Source organism: Poecilia latipinna, unplaced genomic scaffold, assembly GCF_001443285.1.
Source record: "Poecilia latipinna isolate Pla-1442-1.1 unplaced genomic scaffold, P_latipinna-1.0 Scaffold813, whole genome shotgun sequence".
In the NCBI taxonomy this organism is placed as follows: Eukaryota; Metazoa; Chordata; class Actinopteri; order Cyprinodontiformes; family Poeciliidae; genus Poecilia; species Poecilia latipinna.
Genome location: NW_015113429.1, coordinates 110,532 through 132,799, shown reverse-complemented (window position 1 = coordinate 132,799; position 22,268 = coordinate 110,532). Strand labels below are relative to the sequence as shown.

Sequence of the window (22,268 nt, the reverse complement as noted above, 5' to 3'; positions counted from 1 at the left end):
CTGGAGTAGTATATACAAATGAGTTGTTAGATACAAATAAACTACAGTTTTTAATTTTATGTTTAGACAGCAGTAGAAGTGTATGATACAATGTAGGGGGTTGTGCTGAACAAATTTGGGCCGGAGTGTGTGGGTTGGTGGCTGGTTGGCTTGCTGTAGGTGGAGGAGGGGCCGTCTTTCCAAACCATAAACCGTCCAGGAAACAGAATCGCCTGTATGGACTGGCTCTGGAACGATCACGTCCAACATGATGGAAGCCTTGGGAGCAAAGGAACACTGGTTCACTTTCACTTTGTTAAAGGAAAATTATGCCATCTTTCTCCATCCCAGCTCAAACTCTTAGTGGAGTTCTGATTGTTCAGTTTTGTGTTTCAACGCAGTAAGAGAAACACAGAGAATGACTGTCAGCTTGATGGGAATGAATGGGAAGTGTAAGTCAGACTGGGTCCGAAGTGCAAGGAAACAATACTACTGTGGTAAAAAAATAAAAATAAAATGACATAATTTTCCTTTTACAACTTGTTTCCAATCCAATTTGTGTCCATCCCTAAATCTATCTCTGACACATCCCATACTATCATGGTATCCCTCCATGTCCCATCTCCCTGACCTCCTATAGATTGTTCTAAAGACATAATAGAAATCCCTGCTTTTTCCTTCAACATCCCTTAAAAGTCTCCATGGTAACAGTGGTTGGATAGAAGCACAGGGGCCGTGAGCTGAGTGGAGCTGAGTAAAGAAACCGTTGTCTACTTTGTAAACAAGTATAGATTCTGAATCTCCAGATGGCTCTTCTGGTTTGGTCTTCACAACTGGATCATGGCTTTCACAAGATGTCTCCTCCTGTGGAGAACAGGTGGCCATAACCAAAGTTTTCTCATTCTGATACAAACTTCTGATTCCTAAAAAAAAAAAGAAAAAAAAAACTCCAAAAGAAAAACAAATCCTTCACGAACCATTACAGAGTTCTCCTGCTCCTCTGTCTCCATAGCAACATGCTTGCCAAAACATAGCATCAGCGGGCTGCGTGAGGCAGTGAGAGCAGAGCTTTATGAGGACTGTGCGCTCCTCAGGGCAGGTTTGGTCCATCAACCCAGCAGTTAGTCCTTGAGATTCTAGTCTGGGCAGTCTAATGAGTTCATTGTGCAGCTTGGCTGCCTCCAGTTCCTCCGTCATTCCTCCTTAAAGTGTGAGTGGGGTTTGGACTGAAGGAGCATGTGTTGGTTTACAGGAGGAGGGTCTGGAAGGATGGTGATGCTGGTCCAAGCTGCAGGATACCTCCCAAAGACGCCTGTTGATTTTGTGCATATAACACACAGTGTTCAGACACTTGGGGAGTTGATTTTTCTGGGACTTTTTCTTTTTTATAGTAGAAACACTGCAACATGTGACATTAGATTATTAGTTCAACACTAGTGAACAGTGGTGAAAGGCCCCTTTCCCTCTTTGTTCTGCTGAGGTTGGCCAGCAGAGGCTCCATCAGGCACAGCAGCGCCCCCCAGTGTTTCCTGGTAGCATGGGCTCCTCCCCTCTAGGCGTCTGACAGGCAGCTCTGGATACTGTCCATCCACAGCTGGGCATTTGAACTCTCCTGGGCACACAAGTTATACATGCGCTTGGCCGTCTTCAGCTGAGAGTGGGAGAGACAGGACAGTTAGAACCACTGAAATACACGGAATACTTTTTGCCTTATGAAAGTATTCACACCCTTTGCACTCTTATACATTGGAAACTGGAACGTATTTTACTGACTTTCCTTCCTGCCTGTCCTTTCTTGTGTTGATCTATTTTGTTTCTGCACCATAATGAGTGTTTCTGTATTTGAAGGACAGAAATGTTTGCAAACTCACATCAAAGAAGGCTTTCTCCTCCACGTTTTTCGGCGCTCCCATGGCAGGTGTTCCCACTGTGACCGACTCCACGTCTGACAGCTCGATCACACCTTTACAGTCTTTGTCCTGCCTGCTGTCGTAGTATCGCAGCTGGAAAAGGAGCCATGTTAGTGACAGGAGGAGGTCACAATCAGAACGGTATTCTTTAGTTTGGGTTGGTGGGGCTGTGTGATAAATTTCACCTGATGTTTCGTCTTATCCAGCACAAACCACCTAGGTTTCCATGGTTTCAGCAATGCTCCTCTTTTGTACAAAATGCCTTCAAAACTCCTGATGGGGAAGAAATGTTAAAAATGAGAGCAGTTCTGTTGAGGTGTGGGATGATCAGCAGTTAAAACTTCATCATCATTTAACCTGTTTATAGGTGAAGCTCAATAAATCAGCATAGAATTGAAACTCAAAAAAAATATTTTACAAGGTGTAAACATTATATTATTCATGTCATATTTATTTATGTTCATTTTGAGGATTGTGGTTCACAGCTAATAAAACACTGAAAAGTCAGCTTCCTAATGACCTTTTCTAACCTACCATAACAGCATTTTACTTTTTAAACTTAATTACTGAAATTAATTAGCTTTTTCATGACATTCAAATTTGGATGCATCTGTATTTAGCAGGTTTTGATGTTTGTTTCTGTCTCTATATTCACACTGCAGGTCTTAATCCTCAGTTCTGACTTTTTGGCAGTTGTTCACATTTCCAAATATATGACTTGTGTGCAATTTCCCTTGTGAACTGCAATAATGTCACATGCAGTGAGCGTGCTCAGTTTGTAGAAGTAAACATGGATGCTAATGATGGAGGATCTGAGCTTCCCCTCACAGACGGCCGCCCTCCGGGGAACAGACCTGTTCTCACTCTCCGTGCTCTGGAACTGGCTGTAGAGCGTGCTGGTACTCGGCCGACCCGCGACAGGCGTGGACGTGGCGCTAGCTTCACAGTCCAGACCCAGCTTGATGGAAGATCCAACTCTGCTGTCCTGCAGGCAGACGCCCTGGGATCGCCGCTGGTGGCTTAGGTTGGAGGACATCAACAGAGAACTGGAGAATGACGGCTGTTAAGAGAGAGAGATAATATTCAGAATCACATTTAAAATCAGTTCTAATACTGTTACTAGGTAACAGCATTAGTTACTAGGTAACAGTATTAGTATGTGGGTGGGAAATGAAACTCTTATCTCACTTTGCTTTCCAGTTTGGTCTCGGTCCTCTGTGTGGTCTTGATTTTGTCCCACGTGTCCTTCCACTTCTCCGATGTGTGGCCGAGCTCAGCCTCCAGGTCCTGCAGATCTTGCAGCAGTTTAGTGATGGCGTCAGGTATCACTTTGCTTAGGTTGTCGTAACATGGCCACACAATGTGCCGCTGAGACTTTGGAGCACCGGTGTCAGCTTTCTCTGCCGTCTCCTCTGCCAGGCTCTCCTGCCGGCTCCTCAGCTCCCAGTCATACGGGGGTCCATCAGACAGAGTTTCCTCCAAGTAGAAGTCCCACACCTTCAGGTTGGAAATGAACGTGTACGGCCGCAGGACCTGTAACATATTTCCACATCAGCCTCGTCTTAATGATTTAAGAACTCCGATTCCCGCAACGATCCCGGAATGTTCCTGAGTCATGTTCCTTTAATATTCTGAGTCTAGATTTCATTCAACCTCAGTAACAAGTGCAATTGTCACTACAAGATAGACGGAAGCTGCCCTCACCTCCTCATCCTCTGGAGAGTACATGTAGTTGTAGAAGACGGGGGCTTTCTTGTTGAGTCTGTCGACGTAGTCCCACACAGACTTGCACACCTGAGGATTTCTCCTGTCGCTTTTCTCCTCGTACAACACTCCTACATCCACACAGTGATCAGCGTCACACAACCGCACAGTCAGACAAACATGAGCAGATCTACTGCGGCTGTGGCTCACCCAGCTCAATGCGGTCATAGTCCGAGTCCAGCAGGAAGGTGCGGAAGCGGTTGGACATGTAATGGTAGGCCAGGAACTTCAGGTAGTATTGGCTGAACTCAAACTCCATGGGGAACTGAAGGTGGATCTGAAGGATGCAGAAGGGTTGTTAGGATGACAACACAGTTCTTTAAACAAAGAAGCAGTTTTTATGCTGTTCAGTTCATTCAAACAGACATTTTCATCTTGGTTAAACTCAGTGTTTTGCTCTAGAAATGTGTGACTACAGGCTTAAGAGCAGGAAGCAACATCTTTCTGTAGCCCAACTCCACAGGAACACAGATGGCCATACATACACCATATGTAAGGTAAAGGTAAGGTAATTTTATTTATATAGCACATTTTCAACAACAAGGCAATTCAAAGTGCTTTACATATGTAGAGAACAAGGAAGGGAACTTGAGGACTGCTGACATTTCTGCACAGAGGGTTTTATCTGTTTGAATCCAGGTCAGAGGTAAGACAGCAGAGGTCTCAGACAGGACAAATACAGTGTCAAGTCTAAAGATGTCAGACTATTTTCACAACTTTGAGTTCGTTAAGGTTTGCAAACATTTGTTTCAGCACACCAAAGCATTTCATCCTGGTTTTGGTCTGGTCTTTATTGAGCACCTTTTTTTCTTCAACACTTGGGAAAACACAGGAGCTCATGTTCAGCTCAATGTCTAAAAATGCCGAGGTCCTCATCCATCACATTGAGTTGTTTGCTTGAGTAGCCTGAGATGCAACCCTGCACAGTCTGACCTGGGATAGAGATGTTGACCCCACCTGGTGTACACAGTCGAGGAACTGCAGAAAGACGGGGGTGAAGCCACTGCTCTGGCTGCCCAGCGTCTGCGCACCCCGGTGGCTGAACCTGTGGCCAAACGACAGCCACTCCTTCTCTACCAGCAGTCGGAAACCATCAAATGTTCTATAGTATGGGTCAGACAGCAGCTGCACCAGGGACACCACCTACAAAAACACAGTTCAAACTCCTGGATTAAAAAAGTAACAAATAAAAGCAGATTTTGTGTTGAGCTACATATCTTTGTCGTGGTCCAACCTGTGTTGTAACGTCCCAGCCGTCCTCCAGGCTGACCATGACCGAGGAGCCGGTGTCCAGAAGCTCCACCACCAAAACGGACACCTGCAGCACTCTGTGCAACTGGAAACACGGCCAATTTCAGGTCAGAGTCCTGTCATGGCTGAGCATCTACACTTAAGGAAAGCTGTAAAACCAATAAATACTGACCAGAGTCATCCACTCCGAGTCCTCTAGGAGGCGCAGGAAGCTCATGTTTGGCTCCGTAGTTTGGGAGCTCGGCACACAGGCTTTCATCAGCTTCTTGAAACTGTTCTTCACCTGCCGCACGTCACACACCTCGATGGGGATCACCTCCCACTGCTGGAACGAGTCCTGCTTTCCTCCCTGATGACAACATGTCATTCTCTTCACTTACATTTAATGAATACCCTTTTTTTTTTTTTTTGCACCAATCACCACATATGAGTTTGATAGAGTGCCAAAACAGACCACATGATAGCTTTTACCAAAAGAACAGATTTTCCCAAAGTATCTGGAGCAACATCTGTCATTCACATGAATGTTTTTATGACCCTGAAGTTTTATACTCAGAAAGGAAATCTTTTCCAAATGCCTTTGTCACTTAATAAAGTAGCTCTCATGTGAATGAACTTATTTAGCTAATTTAGAAATTCAAAAAGTTTTTATTATGTAATTAGTTAATTTTAAAGAGTGGTTAATATATTAAATCTTTAATGGAAATTGGCTTTATGAATAAAACAATGAAATGTGTAGAATGTTTAAAAGCTTTATCCTGAGGAACTTTATAAACGTTATGGGTCTCTGACTGAGCCAAGAAAACCTACTATAAGTATGGTCTTAAAGTCTGTCTAGCTCCATTGCTCATAATTTCCCAAATCCACTTCTGATTGGCTGATTGGACCCTCATGATGTCTCCTCCAGAAATTCTCAGCTTCCAAAGCAGCAGTCTTCAGAGACAGAACCCAGCAAGGAGCTTTGTCCCTGATCAAATTACAACGCTCAGTTGGGGGAAATGTTTTGTGTGCATGTTATACGGTGAAATTCTTCAATGTTCTGTTTTGTTTTAACTCTACAACTCTGACCTGTTTAACATGACACTGATTTTTTTCATTTGATGCCCATTTGTTCCTTCTGCCCAACTTGGTGCCCAAACAAACTGAACCAGAACCAGCAACAACTAACTTTTGTTCAGAAAAACAAAGCTTTAGTTCTGCATATTAGCATAACAGTTTTCTTAGCATTATACTGCTGATCATAATCAGAGCAAACATTCAATAACTGCTGATAGTCAGCTCTGCTGGGTGAGAGAACAGATCATCAGCGTAGTATCACCGATCCTACAAATAGTTTTACAGAGTTTCAACTGTTCTGACAAGACATCCGTGTACAAGTTAAACACTGCAGATTATTGATTTAACAACCACATTTTTTGTCAAATCAATATCAATTAATTTAATTTGTCTAAATCAATTTTGGACAAATACTTTGTCTAAAACAGCAGCTAACTGAAGACTAAGACATACTATCTTCTAGTTCTTTTGTGGAGTCCTGTTATTGTGATCATGCAGTATGACTAGTGACATTCTTTAGCGTTTCTTCTCACCTTGAGTTGGGCCTTGTCCCCGATAATGTAGAGGTAGGCTTTCTGCTGGCGCAGGAACAGCGGATCATTTGGCCCTCCATTGGGCTGTGGAGATTCCTTGCCAGCCAAACGTGTCCCAATGTCTGGGTTGTAGGCACTTAGACGGCCACTGCCCCGGATGCTGCCCCATTTACCTGCAGGGGACACACATACACACAAAGTCAAGTCTTCCAAGACATCATGATGTGAACCTTTAATCAACACTTCATGTTGAAGACCATTGTAAAGGATCATTCTGTTTTACTGAAAGAGCTGGAATGATCCTTCAATGTGACGGCGTCTGACTGCTGTCACATTCAGCTGCTACCAGCCAAGATCTGAAGCAAGGCAGCGATGAGTAAAAACTGCCCAGCTCACTTCGCTACATCTGCATCATGATGATTAATCAGCGGAGGGAAGAATCAAACAGAAACAAACAGGACGTCAGAGTCCAGCTGCAGCGGCAGCAGCATGCACACAACACACACAAGCAGTAACAACAAACCCCTTAGTCTGTGCAGAGACACTGCTTTTCCCAGAAGGACACCACACTGAAGCTACTGTTAGATATCTGATTGGTTAGAGAGGAGTGCAGGAAGAGTGAGGGGGCGTGGCCTACTGTACCTCTAGGAGAGTTCCTAGCTTTGCCAGAGACTTTGGGCTGAGAGAGGGAGATGACTTTCGCCTTTTGACCAAGTGCTGAGGTCAAATGACAGAGACGGCTTGTTAACCAACAGCGTTAAACAACGGAGGATGGTTCACTGGTTTGCACTGATTTCACACATGATGTAAAAGGAGTGTGTTCACTGACACACCATCAACCCTGATCAGTCCTCATTTCACTATGAGGACAGACTAGCAGCTCACCTCCTCTGCTGAAGGTTCCAGGGATGTCCTCCTTGTTGCCCAGAACCTGCTTCATCAGGTCTCCAATCTTCGGCTGCCTGAGCTTATCGGATGACTCTGTGGACAGCAAAAGCTGTCAGCCTGCGGACAAGGGTCCTCTAACAGCAACATGTGCTTTCAGAGTGTGTGCACTGACCAGATGTGTTCATGTGTGTGGATGTGAAGCCACTCAGGGTGTTTCTGCCGGTACTCTCACTGTAGGAGGGCATGGAGCTGATGATGGCTTGGAGGTATTTCTCCTGCTCCAGGCTGGTGGAGTCTGCTTGAGACGGCACTAGTTGAGATGAAAAACAGAAACAAAATGTTAGGCTCATCAATAACTGAGGTGTTAAAAGGAGCTTTTCCCTTTATTGTTTGCTGCACTTCACCAATATTTTATTATCAGACAAAGATAACCTAACTAAATATGAAATAAAGTTTTGAAATGATCATTTACTTAACTATTTTTTCCTTAGTGAAAAACATCTGCCATTTATATTTGCTCAGAAGACTTTAGATTGATAATAATAATGTTTGATGACCTGAAACATTGTGTGATCAAAATGCAGCCAGAATAAACTTGAAATGGTGCAAATATTTTTTCACAGGACTGTATCTGCGCAAAGTTGACAAAGTGGATGTTTTATATCTGATTAAGTAAGCCTCACTAATTCAGCATTCAGCTCAGATAATAAGCTATATGTGGCTTCTTTGAAGCCCAACTGTCTCTTCCTATAAAGTCTAAACATTACTAAAATATAAATATGAACATGGTGTGCACAAAGACGACCAATAAGAGCTACACAATAGGCTGCAGGCATCCAGGACATGACAGAACTGCAACAGAAGGCAACTGAACGTCTCTCTTTTCTTCAAGATATCAAGAAAAGATATCTACCTCCCTTCTTTTAATGAAAGAACTGAAATGACTGTTAGGAATGTGCCCAGACAGTCATCTTGACATAATGTTGTACCTGCAGTCGGCGCATTGGGAGACTTGAAGAAGCTGACGACTCCCTTGCCATGAAGGCCTGCAGAGCGCAGCAGGACGGCCTTGGTGCGTGAGTGTCTCCAGCACACGACAGGGAAGCGATTCTGTCTGTAGCAGCGGCAGATCCTATTAATGGTGGAGTCCGGAATGTTCTGAGGGATGATCAGCAGGCCGGGGTAGCTGGAACACAAGAGGTGGAGCCATTTTTATTTGTCTGTCTGTCTGTCTTTTCTACGCACTCTGAAAATTTGTTCCATTTTGTCTTGGTACAAACAATAGTTTTGAAGGATTTTATTGGGATTTCATGTCACAGACCAACATGGTGCATCAATGTAAAATGGACAGAAAAGGATTCAGTTTTCAGAAACTGGGGTTTGAGAAAAATGTTGAAAACTATTTGTCATTTCCTTTTATTCACATTATTTCATTACCTTGTTTTCACTTAAAATCCCCACAAAATACACCAAATATATATGCCATGTGGAAATGCTCAAAGGGTGTAAATAGTTTAGAAAGGCCTTCTACATCTGTAGACTGACTACTGCTGCTGTACCTCCTGCAGACTGTGTACATGCGATTAGCTGTAGAAATCCTGAACGGCTCATTCTTAGATCGCGTCAGGCTGTTGCTCAGCGTGCCCAGACCGAGGCGCTGGTAGTCACGGCAACAGGCGCGCTCCACAACGTTGCTCATAGTCTGTCTGTCTGAAGAGCGGATGGTAGAGGACAGAGTCAGGGCGCTCTGATCCACTTCCTCTGAAACTGTGGAGAAAATTGATTGATTTAAACTTTAGACCCACAATTCATTTAATTTGTTAAATGATGAAAAACAAATCGTTAAAAAACTGATCGGCCTTTTTCCTTGTAATACCTGAGATTTCATCTTCATCCAGCTCGGACTGGAAGCTGCTCCTGTTCTCCCAGGTGGCTGGAACCTCCTTCTTCCTGCCCACATACTGACGACTAATGGTCCTCTTTGCATTCTTCACCAGGTTTTTGGAAAGTGTCCTGAAGAGGATAAGGACATTCTCAAAGATTTGTATCAATGTGGATCACTCTGAGTAACTTATTTTTGGGGTTTTGAAGTCAGTAGCCACACCGCCACTTAGGAAAAAAAACAAAAAAAACTGAGGGACATATTGTATTTTTATTTATTTTTTTTACTTTCTAAATAACTCATGCTGAAATTACATTAAGAAACCAAAATGGTTCAGAGACTTGAGTGACTCGCAAAGCAGCGGCAGTCTTTGGATCATGATCATGTGTTCATTTTAGTTTTTTTTCATAGGAATATATTTTAGTTTATTTTCATCCACTTAAGTCGCAATTAGGAGTTTTCTGGTTGATCACTGATCTTTCAAAAGCCTCACTTACCAAAACTACAAAAACTTGTTTTAACTGCACATGAGGTAGAGTGAGTTGCTATAAATTGAATAAACTAAACAACAAAAGAAACACTTCCTTTAGTCTTAAATTTGTTCACATTTTAAAATGAGACCTGTTTTTCAGATTTTTGCAATGGTAGAAAAGATTGGTGGATAAAATCACCTCTACATGTAAGCATCAACCGATCACCTAAAATTAAGGACATCACAAAGGCAGCCATTTTGCAACATTCATATGTTGTACTAATCTGGAGGTTTGGCTGGAGGCTATCTACATAAAATGTATTGTTAATCAGTTAAATATAAATCTCCACTGAGCTGATCTTTAGAATTAACCGGTTTTCTAAATCATCTTATGTTCTCAGTAGCAACTATTAGTTCTGGAAGCAACAGCTTTATGTGCTTCATCTCTGTGTCACTAATGCATAAACAGAAAACCATGATTCACAAATATCCAGTTTAACCTCCTTATGTTTCTGGGTCACAAACAAGCCTCAAAGTAAATCCTTCCTGTACTTGGCCCAACAAACAACCAATCCAATGACTCGTCTGCTTTCCGAGTTCTGAGTACTTGATGAAATAATGAAATGGTAAGCTACAAAGCAAACCTATAACAACACTCCTTCCCAGTTAGTGAGACTTGGTGTGATTGGGCCAATGGATAAAGTCAAGCTAAAGGAGTGAAAACTGAGCTATTCTTTGATTTATTTGAATAAAAGTCTTTTTGTCTCTTACCTTAATGACTGGTTCTTATCCTTGGTTTTGGGCTCCAACACCAGCTTGCCACTTTGACCAACTGTGAAGGCAAAGGTGCCCTGGACATGCTGAGGAAAGCGCAGCTTATGTAAGTGCTTCCTGAAACTCTCAGCCAGGTCTGATGCAACCTCTTCATCAAAAGCAATTTTCATTAGCTGCAGGTAAGACAGAAAGAGAAGGACATTTGATCACCTGTGGGTTACAAGCGAAGGTCTAACAGAGGATGGCTGATTATGAGAGGTAAGTACCTGGAAGGTGCAGGATCGGAGCTGAAGCCCCTCCTGGACAAATTGGTCCATGGTTAGAGTGACAGAGATCCTCTTCTCCTTGGTCAGAGAGGCGATGGGGAAGGAGCGAGTCACTATCTGTTCACCCACTGAAGGAAAAGACACCAGTTTGGTTCATCAGAATAATGAACCAAAAATCCAGCACGCCTCAGATGATCTTTTCTTCCTCACCTAATGCATCACTTGGTGTGCCCTTGAAGATAAGCCGGTAAGTTGTAAGAAAGATGGCGCCCTCTGCAGGAAGAAGAGGTGGCCCTCCCATCTGCCCTGTGGCCTCTTCGCGGCCATCAGGGATGAGGTGGACCCGCATGCCATCCATCACCAGCTCCTCACCGGGTAGCAGCGTTGGCCTTAGCAACTTGGGCTGCAGATGAAAACAAAACAAAAACCAAGAAGAAGCCATAAATCATTTGAAGTCGAAAAACAAGAAAATGAAGAAAAGTAAAGCAGACTTGCATGTAGCTTTTTTTCCCCGTAGAACAGTCCTTTATTTAGCACCTTTTCAGGTTTGTGAAAATAATTTAGAAAAACTAACAGAAAAGATAACTTTGTGTTTGTGCTTTAAAGTTAAACTGCTGACAAGACTGAATGTTTGACTGCAAGTAGTAACTTTAAACTGTGCCAATACTTTAGGCCTTCACGCACTAAAAACATCACTCCCATGCTTTGAAACCATGCGACCTGCACTGATTACCCAGAGAGCAAAATACGAGTGAATCAATGTTGAAATATAGTTAAGCAGCAACACTGAATCCATGTTGAAGAATGACACTGAAATGATATTAAAAGTGGTCGGTGACTGACATGTCGAATCAACATTAATAACTGACACTATATCAATGTTGTTTCAACAATCATCTACATGCACATTTTAGTTTTACATCGAATCAAAGTTAAGGAATCAATATTGAGTCTTGTATATTTTTTGGTCTGATAGGTCTACATCATCACATACCATTACAAGTTTTTTCACAGGTGTTAAATACACAATGTTGTTGACAGACAATAAGTATTATGTCATTCAAAATTATCTTACATTAACATATTTCCAAAAATGTGTGTACACAAGCTTAAAAATAACAAGATGGCATTAATATTTCATTTTATTAAGAAAACACGTATAGATCTGTAAAAATATTTGATTCCTTTTTGAACAACAGTCTATTGTCCATAGAAGAACAGCGTCCATGAGGTTAAGCCTTGTGCTGTATGAACCAGGGAAACATTATGTGTTGGGGTAACCCAAGTTTGACTTTGGTTGGCATCACACTGGTTTCTTGATGCCTTCCTCCCTCTCTGTTGCGTAACAAAGCCACTTCTTGACAGTTTCGCTATAGTCCTTGTCAGTCAGCTTTGGGCCAAACTACCGAGCAGCAGCTGAAAAACACCAAAACAAGAGTGAGGAAGGTGCCGGTTAGAAAGATGATAAACATTTGAAAAGTTTTGAAACACAGTGAAATATTAAACAGTGTACTGCATCTGAGAACACACACAGAAACTGTATAGTTCCACTTGTACACTCACAACTAAACTAATATGCCAATGAATATTCATGAAAATGTATCTTAAAGTTAGTCGACATATATAATCACACCTTTACTTCTCAAGCTGCAGCATAGGCACAAAACAATGCAGTTATTTTTCAATAAACAAAGTTAAGATAAAAGTAATGTCGCCAAACTTACTGCAAAAGTGCTCAGAGTAGAATTCAATTCAGAAGCAGGTTGCAAACAAGCCAGCAGCAAAGGGTCGTGTAGTTGGGCCATACCACTCATGTAAAAAGGTGAGTTGGAGGGGGTGGACCACTCCACTGCTTGAAGTGACTTGTAGATGTTTTTGTCAACACATTACGCACAAACAGTCAGTAATATTTACAGACAAGTAAGAAAATGTACAGAAAGGAATCACAACCCACTGTCCTTAACAGTTTAAAACGTCATAAACGTCATTACATTGATTTAACATTGATCAGATGTTGGCATTTGAATCATTAGAATTCAATCACAAAACAACATTGACTCAGTGACAATTCTTCAACATTGGTTACGTGGCTAGAATAGGATAATTGTTTGATGGTTGTTCCACCGTTGACAATAACCAAAAATCAACCTTTTTTTTACCATAATTCAAAGTTGAATTACCATTGCTTGCAATCTGGGTAATGTTAAAGTTAAATTCTGACTGCAGAACAAACACCAACCAGATGTCATCTGGAGAAGTCCTTGTAAATGAGATTTTATACACAAAAAACTATATAAACCAAAGACCAGCATTATGTTTTTTATATTTGTCAATCGTCTGGTATTTTGTCAGCAGCTTCATTTTGAACTCAGGGCTGATTACGAGACTGCTGAGGTATTCCAAAGGCAGACCGTGAAAAGTGTGAAGTTGGCTTTGTCCTTTTAACCACTTCACCATTCATCTCTGTTTGGGAGAGATTCCAAAGAAACACCACAAAAAAAAAAAAAAAAAGAAATTCTATTTGACTGAACTGATGGCACAATCAGAACTATGATGTTCGTCCTTTTTGTCAAATTACAATCATACAATGTATTTACTGGGTGTTTATCTGGTATACCGACCCAAAGTAGCGCATATACGTGGAATGAGAACAACAAACAGTTCAATTTCTTTTGCAAATAAAACCTAACAGTAACACACTCAGTCATGGAAGTTACTGTTAATGTGGCTGGCACAGAGCATTTCATTCTGTCGCCTCTTCAGCTTCCTGCGACCATCTTCTAGCCTTTCTTTACAGGATGCCTACGAACTAGGAGTTTATATGCTGAGCAGAGAAAAATGATATTGTGATCAGCTTTTTCCAGAGGAGGTCTTGCTTTGGAAAAGTATCCAATGTCTTGTTTTATCTGAAAGAGTAGCTGACAAACTGTTGAAATGTTGGAAGTACAAAGGAGAGTAATGCATGATTAGAATCCACAGAATCAAATGAATAGGTTACTTTTGCATTTGCAAAATTTGCTGATGTACCGAGGTGGTAATTCAGTGTTTGGTTCAGGTGTGTTGGAGCAGGAAAGCGTCCAAAAGCTGCAGGAAAGTGGCACTAAGGGCACAGAGTTACTAGATAAAATCAAAGCCTTTTTCTATATTAGAATGAACTCTTCAAACAAAGTCCTGCTCTGAATCCATCCATGACTGTAATGAGCTATTTTGCAAAGAACAATGAGTACAAACTAAGCCTCTAGTTTCTAGTGAGCACACCTTTAGATTTATATTTGCAAAAGATTTTCAAAACAATGAAAATTCCCACTGCATGCACTACTTAGTGTTTGTCTACCACTCAAAATGACTTTCTGTTAAAGTCTGTGGTTGTAACATGACTCCAGTCAAACCAGTGGGTCATTACCAGGTCACTTCAGAACTTGATGACTTGCTGAGGTACTTTATTCATTTCAATCAGTTTTGCTGAAGCAGAGACTCATCCAAAACATGCAGGGCACTGTAGGGGCTACTGACTGATTTACTCTGAAAACTAAGGCGAGACAATGCTCACATGATGCCATTTTCCTATAACATATCTACAGGAATGATTAAAAAAAAAAAAACAGTCAGCTCAAGCTCGGCGTAGCCCATATCCATCTCCAGCACACTGCATGCATGCACCCTTCAGCGTGAAGGCACTCGGCTCTGGAGGTCCTGGAGAAGCTACAACAGCTAGACTGAGCTTCTCCGGCCTCTACAGAGATCAAACAGCAGGGTGGGAGGGAACCATCACCCAGCAAGCACCACTGCGGCATGCTGAGAATCACGCCGTTCTGTCTGGGTGGACAGACGTACCTGCCGTGACACTGTGAGCCTGAGCTGAAGGGATTGGTGGAGAGGGGGGTGGGCGGGGCTGGATGGGGCTCTGCATGACCTTTTTCCAGTGGAAGGTAAAAACAGGAATTGGTTACCTTTTGGATCGGAGGCAGTCTCTTACTCTCCCTGTGGACTGCGTCCAGTGTCTCGATGTGCATCTGAACAATATCTGCAAACACATTTATACCAGTGAAGCTCCATACAATGCTTGTAAACTGCTCAATCAGAGATCAGTGAGTGTGGGACCGTACCTGGTATCATAGTGTGGAGCGCTTTCAGGTGCTCGTTCGTCACTCCGCTCTCATTACACACTTTATCTACAAAGCGGTTGATAAAGCGCACCACTGAATTGGCCACGTCCGAGCTCTCTGCATCTTCAAAGCCACTCTCTGTGTCGTAGCTCTCTGCCATGCTGCCTGCAATACTGCAAGACAAGATGAACCCGATTTAAACTTCTGTTACATTCTAACCTACAAACCACCAAGTCTTGAAGAGCAAAACGCATCGTTACTCTCTGACCCCTGGTGGCTGAGATGAGGATGTGCCTCCCTCTGGTTACCTGTTGGTGACATAGCTGTTGCTGACGCTCTCCACGTCTCCGAGGCCAGAACTCCTTAGCAGCCGGTTCTTGCTGGTGTCCAGTGGCAGCAGGAGGTAGCTCATCCTGTTGGCGTAATGGATGGCCTGGCTGAACACCGTGCTCTCCTCCTTCTGCACGCGTTCTGTCTGCATCTCTTTGCTGAGGGTCGGCCACAGACGGTTTTGCTCAGCCGCGAGTTCCAAGGCGCTGATTTCCCTTCTGCTGCCTGACCCTTCCTGTTGGTCCTGGTGATGGATCAACAAATATGAGAGAAACAGATGAGCTGGTGACCAGAAGCCACATTTGACCAGTGCTGGATGCTCTCAGTCATATGGAGGGTGGAACGTAAGTGCTCACTGAGTTGCTCTGCTGGTCTCCATCATCTGTCTCCATGTACAGAGCTTTGATGTGGTTCTGAACGTCACTGTAGAACATGGCCTCCCAAAACTGCATGGTAGTCCACACCATGTGTTCTTGTACACAGCTGTAGGCAAACTGAGTGATGCCTGCACCCAGTTTCTGTCCAGTAAAAAACAGATTTTTGAGAAGAAGCCAAGAAACTTTAACCCAGATTAAGCGACAGAGAAGTCACATTCTGAGTGTTTCTCATCTAAAGTTCCTCCCACTGAGTGAAGAAAGGAAAACCTACAGTATCTCACTGCTTTCTTAGAGCTTTATGGATTTAAGACTTGAATACATATAATGAAGTGACTTTCTTAATGCTAGTTTGAAACTTACTCTGCAGAAGGCCGTGACAAGAGGAAGCAGAGCGGCTGCAATACCATGTTCATCCATATGGGAACAGTCCTGCATTGCAAGATAAAGAACTTAATTTGTTGTTTAATATGAATACAAAAGTTATGACAGACATTTCAAAACCTAGTTGGTTTTATATGAACATTAGAGACAGAGGCACTAAAAGACAGCGAAAACTTCATGCGACATTAACAGATGGAGCATTAGCGCTGATGTTCTGAGGTGTGTTGCACATGTGCAGGCTCACCTGTAAAGTGCAGTTCATCATGCGAACAATGTAGTCAAACTGCTGGTCGTCCAGCACAGCTCGGTTCTGAAGAACATGTTGATTTAGCTCCTGGGTCAGACAGACCCGTGCTGTGCGACCCTTTAATGCCCGCAGCACAGCCGGCATCAGCTGGACCATGGAAAGAGACGGTCAGAATGCACTTCACACACACATGATCTGCTGTGACATGGCCATTTAAGGTAAGGTTCCATTTAGCATCATATCATTTAGGGAAAAAAAAGGAATTCATTCCTATTTTCGTTCCCTAAGTTTGGAGTTTAGAAACGCTGTAGCTCCATCTTGCAGACATCATGAGTCTCACTCACCTTCTTGGCCTCCAGCATCTTGTTGTCAAATATATAAGTGATGCAGTTCCTGACCACCTCCAGCCTGCGAGCGCTGTTAGCCATCACATTACCGTTCCTGTCAACAATGTCTCCTGAGAGGAAGTAGCAGTTTTTCATCAACATCATGACAAACTGTCTCTATTGCTAAAAATAAAACGCTTAGTCTGAGTTGCATAAAGATAAATACACATCTGTATTTTTACATTTTTAACACAAAGCTTATATTCCCATTGTGAAATACACATCTACAAATCCTCATGGGTGACTTCAGTTTGTGCGTTACCATCAGATTCCTCTTTGTGTTTTAATCTTAAGGAATAGAGGTTGTGCTCACCCAGTGGAGGCCCAGATGGCACCATGCTCTTGAGCTCTGCTTTTACAACAGGCGGTGAATTGTTGAGCTTGGCAACAGCGTGATCGATGAAGAGCTGCACTGCAACATCATCCAGAACAGGAAACGGTGTCCGACTCTGATCCGTACTCTGGCTGGTTTCTGATGGCCTCTGGACTTTGTGCATTGCGACTGCGGGGTAGGGGTTCTCCTGGAAGGACGTCAAGTAAAGGTGAGGGCTAACTCTAACCCTAACTGAACAAAGCAGAAGATGGCACAGTTCCTGGATGAATGGAATGTGAATGCCCTGAAATATTGGAAATCATACATTTTTAAAAAGTTGCTCTGCCAGCTCTTTGATGTGATTCATGACTTTGTGTGGGCAGGCTTCCTCTTGTCGTATTCGCTCCACCTGATTGGCAACAAGCTGTGGAAAAAAAAGAAGATTTAAACATCTGCATGATATGAAAGCTATATGACCAACAAAGCAAAATAATAAAACCCCGTGAATAGAACGGCTAAGAATGCAGTAGAAACACTGTTTTTAAGATTTTGTTGGCTCCAGTGGCCTCTATTAACAGCTCTCAGACAGGAAAGTGGGTTGAGAGAGAGGGAAGACCTGCGACCAAGGTCATGGGGTCAGGACTGAAACCCGTGACAGCCGCATCAAAGGCTAAAGCCTCCATACATGGCTTTAACCCTGTGCCGCCGCCGCACCCTCAGCACATTTTAATGACAAAGTTAATTAATACATGCAACTCATATTTACATGCATGTAAATTATAAATTCATCAGAAAACTTGTTCAGTGCAGTAATTCAGCTTAAAAAAACATAATATTCTAGTTATCAGAGAAACTAAAATTTGCCATGTTTATTGAAATGAATCAAAATGCTTCATAATAGCATTGTTACTGTAATGAATCTCTTCTCTTTTTTGTATTTAACTACTGATGTAAACTTCACAACACTTAGTTTTTAAGAAAAGAATATCAGCAAGAGTCTTAATTTAGCTAACAATCTTCATATTTGTGCACATATCATCAAACTCAAGACTCACATCATCAAACAGGTCGGTGGCTCTGTACGGTGGGCCCCTCTCTGATACAAAGCCTGCGAATGCCATCCCGTCCAACACCTTCATCAGGAAGTCATCCTCTGTCAGGGATCTCTGACCCAGGAAGGCCGCCTGTCCCAGTAAAAGGAAGAGACACTTTTGTTTTTTTACAACTAAAAGCAAAGGCCTCCCCCCTCATCACAACAACACATTTCTATACCTTATGGAAGCGGATTACAGGTTCTGGGTGAATTCGGATGATATGTAAACACCAGCGATAACCTTGGAAAAGTCGAGCAAAGAGCCAGAGGAAGACGGCTCGGATTTCCTTATCCTGAAACACACCCACAGTTCAGCTCAGTTTATCTATAGGACGCTCTTAAGCCATGTTACAAAACAATTAAACAATGTGTGTTCAGAAATATATAGTAGCAGGGTAACGGTCCATTCAATCCAATCCCATACAGACAAATTTAAAGTTACACACATTCTAATTAGATTCCAGGTACAAAACAGATCAGTTTATTGTTCTAAATGGTTAAAAGTCCCAAACATTTGAAAGGAATCACTGACTTAGCATGAATCAACACTCTAAATGAGTATGAAGTGGCAGTGCATGGTGTTCATGATTTTAAAATTAAAAGAATTTTTAATTATTTAAAATTTGATTTTCAGAGGCTTTTAAAGCAGATTTAAAGTCAGTCCAAGTGCTCTTTCGTGGAGTGTGGAGTGTGTATAAAGATCTGTATTCACATTTTCCTACCTGGATCTTTAGTGCAGAAGGATGCATGGACTGTGGGGGAAACGCCTGATCTGAAAATTCCAACTCTGGGTCCAAAACCTGCAACAATTTTACAAACCTGTCAAAAATGATGCACAACCACATCTCCCCTTCCACCTTGCTTTCTTGTTTCATGTTGCATGTGAAGGACCCATTTTAAAAGGCACTTCCAAAACAACTAAAAACAGAGTCTCCCTCCAAAGACCCCCACTGTAAAATGTGATGGCAGCAACATCATGCTGTTTTTTGTCAATAGGGACGAGAATAGGAAGATGGATGGAGCTGGAGAAAAACCCATAGTTGTAACATAGTTGAGAGTGAAGCAGAAGTTCAAACAGACAAACAACAGTGGTGTTGTGCTGCCCAAATATGTGCCTGTTCAAAATCAGTGAAGACTGAATCATCAACACCAGTTGCCATACTTAGAAAATGTAAAATGTTACCAATTATTAGTCGACCTCTCCTCTGGATATCAGCTGGATTTTCTGTGCTTAAATACAGGCAGGTCTGTTGTTGCCTTTGCAACTTATTGAAATGGCAATTCACTTTATGAAAAGTGATTTTGTTCAAAATAATTGTCTAATATATCATGGCATCATGTGGGTAGGAATGTCTGTGTTATTGTAATATTCAGCATTTTATGAAATATTCATCTCCACAATCCAAAGCAAAGTCTCAGTTGTGATAAAATTGAATAAACAATGTTGAATGCCAATAAACCTTTATGAATTTCCGCTTATTTCAGAAGGATTTGTTCTTTTTTGTTTGTTGTGGAAGGGAACCGGGAAATATTTCCTCAATTAGTGACATAGGTCAATGTGATTACACAGAAACCCTGAAACAGCACATTTCATTTCACTTAGGCCCAGTGACCCAGGCCATCTCCCAGATGCCTGACATATTATGCCTTAAAATGAGTCCAAGTAGAAACTCAGGGCTCCACACAACTTCTTGTTGTCCTTCTTTCTGGCTTAAAACCCCGAGACTGTTGTGCTGCTTTTCTGCTTCAGACAATGAGAAACCCCTGTGTCTTCAGTTCAGCTTGTGCTGCAGTCAGTTTATTATTTAAAATCGACTTGCTGGGATGAATTACCTCTGATGTAGATCCAGTTGACTGTTGGTCATTAAGTGGAAAAACCGACACTTAATGCTAATTTTCCTATTATGGTCTTGAGTCACATGCCTTGTGTTCTGTAAAACTTTGAACATATCACTGAATGTAATCAGAAAACCTGTAAAAAGGAAAATTATGGACTTCTGGGTGGGCAAGCAAGATGGCAACAGCTTCACTGAATGGTTCCCAGATAAATATTCTAAAAATGTCCTTCCTCTATGCAGTTGCAGGATGTAAAATACACTACAGAGTGAGTTAAAATGCCTAAGCCTAAATCTAAAAACGCTCTGCTGTACGACAACAAATTACAAAACATGAAGGAATGAATATCCCTTCATAAAATGAACAGCTAGTCTCTGGGATTCAGAAGCATCTGTGGTGGCCGACGACGACTGATCTACAAACTATTTTCCAGCAACTCAGAGAATCACGTCGTGAGAATAGAAGTGGTTTTAGAAGTTAAAGAGAAACTAGAAAACAAATGGAAGATTGGACAAAGCAGAAAACCATATTTTGAAAGCAGATAAATACATTCAGCACAATGAAGTAAAGAACAATGTGAAGCGAAACTGAAACAGACTGAGATGGGTGAACACCACATTTGAACTCCATTCTCTGCAGAAGGCTGAGGACCGCTCTTCCTCTCTCTCAGCCTTCATAGAAAAGACTGTCTATGAAAATCTTCATAGACAAATTGGACATTCTGACATCATTTGACCTGGTTACTGAGAGAGCTCACCGTTCACTGGGACTAAACCTTCATCTGATGCCCCCCACCACGTTTAATAACAGTCAAGTTCACCACATTTGAAGTCAAGGATGCAGTATTAAAACGAGCTTGGCAAACGAAAGGCTTCATGCTGGCAGTATTTGGAGTAATAGACCATGATTATGTTAAAATGGCTGTGTGAATACGCTGAAGCAGTTCCTCAGAGAAAAGGAGATAAATTCCAGACTCCATTCCCGGCCAAGTTGAGGGTATTTTATGAGAACACCACGTGTCTACAACTCTGCAACTGAAGCAACAAAAACATCGTGAGTTGAGGTTTCAAAATCACCATCACTCAACTATCTACATTGTGAGCTGATAAGATCAAGAGTGCTTTGTGGACCAAGTCAGGAAAGATGGACAAAGAGCATTCAAAGGACGAAACATGGGATGGATGTAAGAAGAGGCTGGACGCTTTTAGAAGGGAACAAGTAAAACCATAAAACACCAAACGGGTAACACCACCAGAGGGCCCTTCACAACCACACAGCGGTGATGCTTTACCCTCAGAGTCACTCATTAACTATTACACCATTAAGGACGTTGACAAGATCAAAGGAAAGGAAGTCTTCTTTAACTGGACTTAAGTTAGTTTCATTTACAAAGGGAAAATGTTCAGACTATTAATTGTAACTATATGTCTGAGTAGCCAAAAGGTCCATCCATCCATCCATCCATCCATCCATCCATCCATCCATCCATCCATCCATCCATTTTCTTCCGCTTATCCGGGGTCAGGTTGCGGGGGTAGCAGCTTCAGAAGGGAGGCCCAGACTTCCCTCTGCCCAGCCACTTCTTCCAGGTATAACTCCTGACTTTATCAGTACCAATAAGAATCACAAGCTAAAATGTAAAAGGAGTTCTTAATCCAACAGAAAGGGCTAAAGTACTAGGCAAAATGAAAAATAAAAGGCAGAAGTAAAATCCCTTCAAGAAACTCACCTCTCCGAGACAAAGCATAGTAAACTTAAAAGTATATAGGCATTCAATGCATCACATGAATCAGGTTGTAGATGGGTAACATCTGAGAAGATCCATGAATGACTACAAGGCCAAAGAATGCAGCTAGAATGTAGAGATTGGCAGACTAGAGGGACAGGAAATGATCTTTAACAATGTGTATGTAGTTTTCATAAATTATTTGGTTACCCACGTTAAATATTACCAAGTTTGTGTTTTTGGATAAACACTTTGAACAGATTCAGTACAGAAGTGGAAGTCAATCAATAAATCTGACACAATTAAATTATTTTTTTTTCTCCACCAAAAGACAAGTGAGACAGAGAAACCACACACACACACACCCATACACACACACCCACCCAGTTGAGGCGTTTCATGTGGGCTCTGCCCAACACACACTGCTGTTATGTACAGAGGATCTGAATGCATCTTGGTGTGTATGGCCCATCCACTCCACCAGTACTAATGATGGTAGTGAAACTTCCTGTTAAAAACCTGATCATACTGACAGGAGCTGTTGCTGCCAGTGAATGCTAGTTTTAATGTGAGGAAGGGGAATATGTTTTCAATACCGATATAGTTAATAAATAATTGTACAGAGCACTGTGGACGGAGCTTCATTTATTAACATTTAAAAATATCCAGATCCAGTTGTTCCTCTTTGATGATTTCAT

The 22,268-nt window shown here is 42.0% G+C and overlaps 1 protein-coding gene and 1 long non-coding RNA gene across 6 annotated transcripts in view; both read right to left on the bottom strand.

Moving 5' to 3' along the window:
- Positions 1 to 1,360: 1,360 nt before the first annotated feature.
- The window catches only part of sbf1 (SET binding factor 1), a 56,838-nt gene continuing 35,930 nt past the window's right edge, over positions 1,361 to 22,268 (bottom strand). For 4 of the 5 annotated variants that reach the window (XM_015047178.1, XM_015047179.1, XM_015047181.1 and 1 more), the window contains 32 exons: positions 18,731 to 18,808; positions 18,188 to 18,301; positions 17,971 to 18,099; positions 17,241 to 17,339; positions 16,916 to 17,123; positions 16,561 to 16,673; positions 16,214 to 16,363; positions 15,949 to 16,017; positions 15,568 to 15,729; positions 15,190 to 15,455; positions 14,882 to 15,054; positions 14,726 to 14,799; positions 10,986 to 11,178; positions 10,776 to 10,903; positions 10,507 to 10,682; positions 9,258 to 9,394; positions 8,941 to 9,148; positions 8,371 to 8,567; positions 7,554 to 7,691; positions 7,379 to 7,474; positions 7,136 to 7,210; positions 6,494 to 6,666; positions 5,077 to 5,253; positions 4,888 to 4,989; positions 4,611 to 4,796; positions 3,804 to 3,930; positions 3,594 to 3,724; positions 3,078 to 3,422; positions 2,744 to 2,949; positions 2,075 to 2,162; positions 1,851 to 1,982; positions 1,361 to 1,630 (listed from right to left, as the gene is read on the bottom strand). In XM_015047178.1, the coding sequence (XP_014902664.1) occupies positions 1,532 to 1,630; positions 1,851 to 1,982; positions 2,075 to 2,162; positions 2,744 to 2,949; positions 3,078 to 3,422; positions 3,594 to 3,724; positions 3,804 to 3,930; positions 4,611 to 4,796; positions 4,888 to 4,989; positions 5,077 to 5,253; positions 6,494 to 6,666; positions 7,136 to 7,210; positions 7,379 to 7,474; positions 7,554 to 7,691; positions 8,371 to 8,567; positions 8,941 to 9,148; positions 9,258 to 9,394; positions 10,507 to 10,682; positions 10,776 to 10,903; positions 10,986 to 11,178; positions 14,726 to 14,799; positions 14,882 to 15,054; positions 15,190 to 15,455; positions 15,568 to 15,729; positions 15,949 to 16,017; positions 16,214 to 16,363; positions 16,561 to 16,673; positions 16,916 to 17,123; positions 17,241 to 17,339; positions 17,971 to 18,099; positions 18,188 to 18,301; positions 18,731 to 18,808 (4,749 nt within the window). In that variant the 3' untranslated portion in view covers positions 1,361 to 1,531. The remainder of the gene's footprint in view (positions 1,631 to 1,850; positions 1,983 to 2,074; positions 2,163 to 2,743; positions 2,950 to 3,077; positions 3,423 to 3,593; positions 3,725 to 3,803; positions 3,931 to 4,610; positions 4,797 to 4,887; positions 4,990 to 5,076; positions 5,254 to 6,493; positions 6,667 to 7,135; positions 7,211 to 7,378; positions 7,475 to 7,553; positions 7,692 to 8,370; positions 8,568 to 8,940; positions 9,149 to 9,257; positions 9,395 to 10,506; positions 10,683 to 10,775; positions 10,904 to 10,985; positions 11,179 to 14,725; positions 14,800 to 14,881; positions 15,055 to 15,189; positions 15,456 to 15,567; positions 15,730 to 15,948; positions 16,018 to 16,213; positions 16,364 to 16,560; positions 16,674 to 16,915; positions 17,124 to 17,240; positions 17,340 to 17,970; positions 18,100 to 18,187; positions 18,302 to 18,730; positions 18,809 to 22,268) is intronic. The other variant, XM_015047180.1, reaches the window with a different exon arrangement.
- Positions 11,690 to 14,719, bottom strand: LOC106956377 (uncharacterized). The gene is made up of 2 exons (XR_001426761.1): positions 12,500 to 14,719; positions 11,690 to 12,191 (listed from the first exon to the last, which is right to left on the bottom strand). It is a non-coding gene; the product is annotated as an uncharacterized LOC106956377 (long non-coding RNA).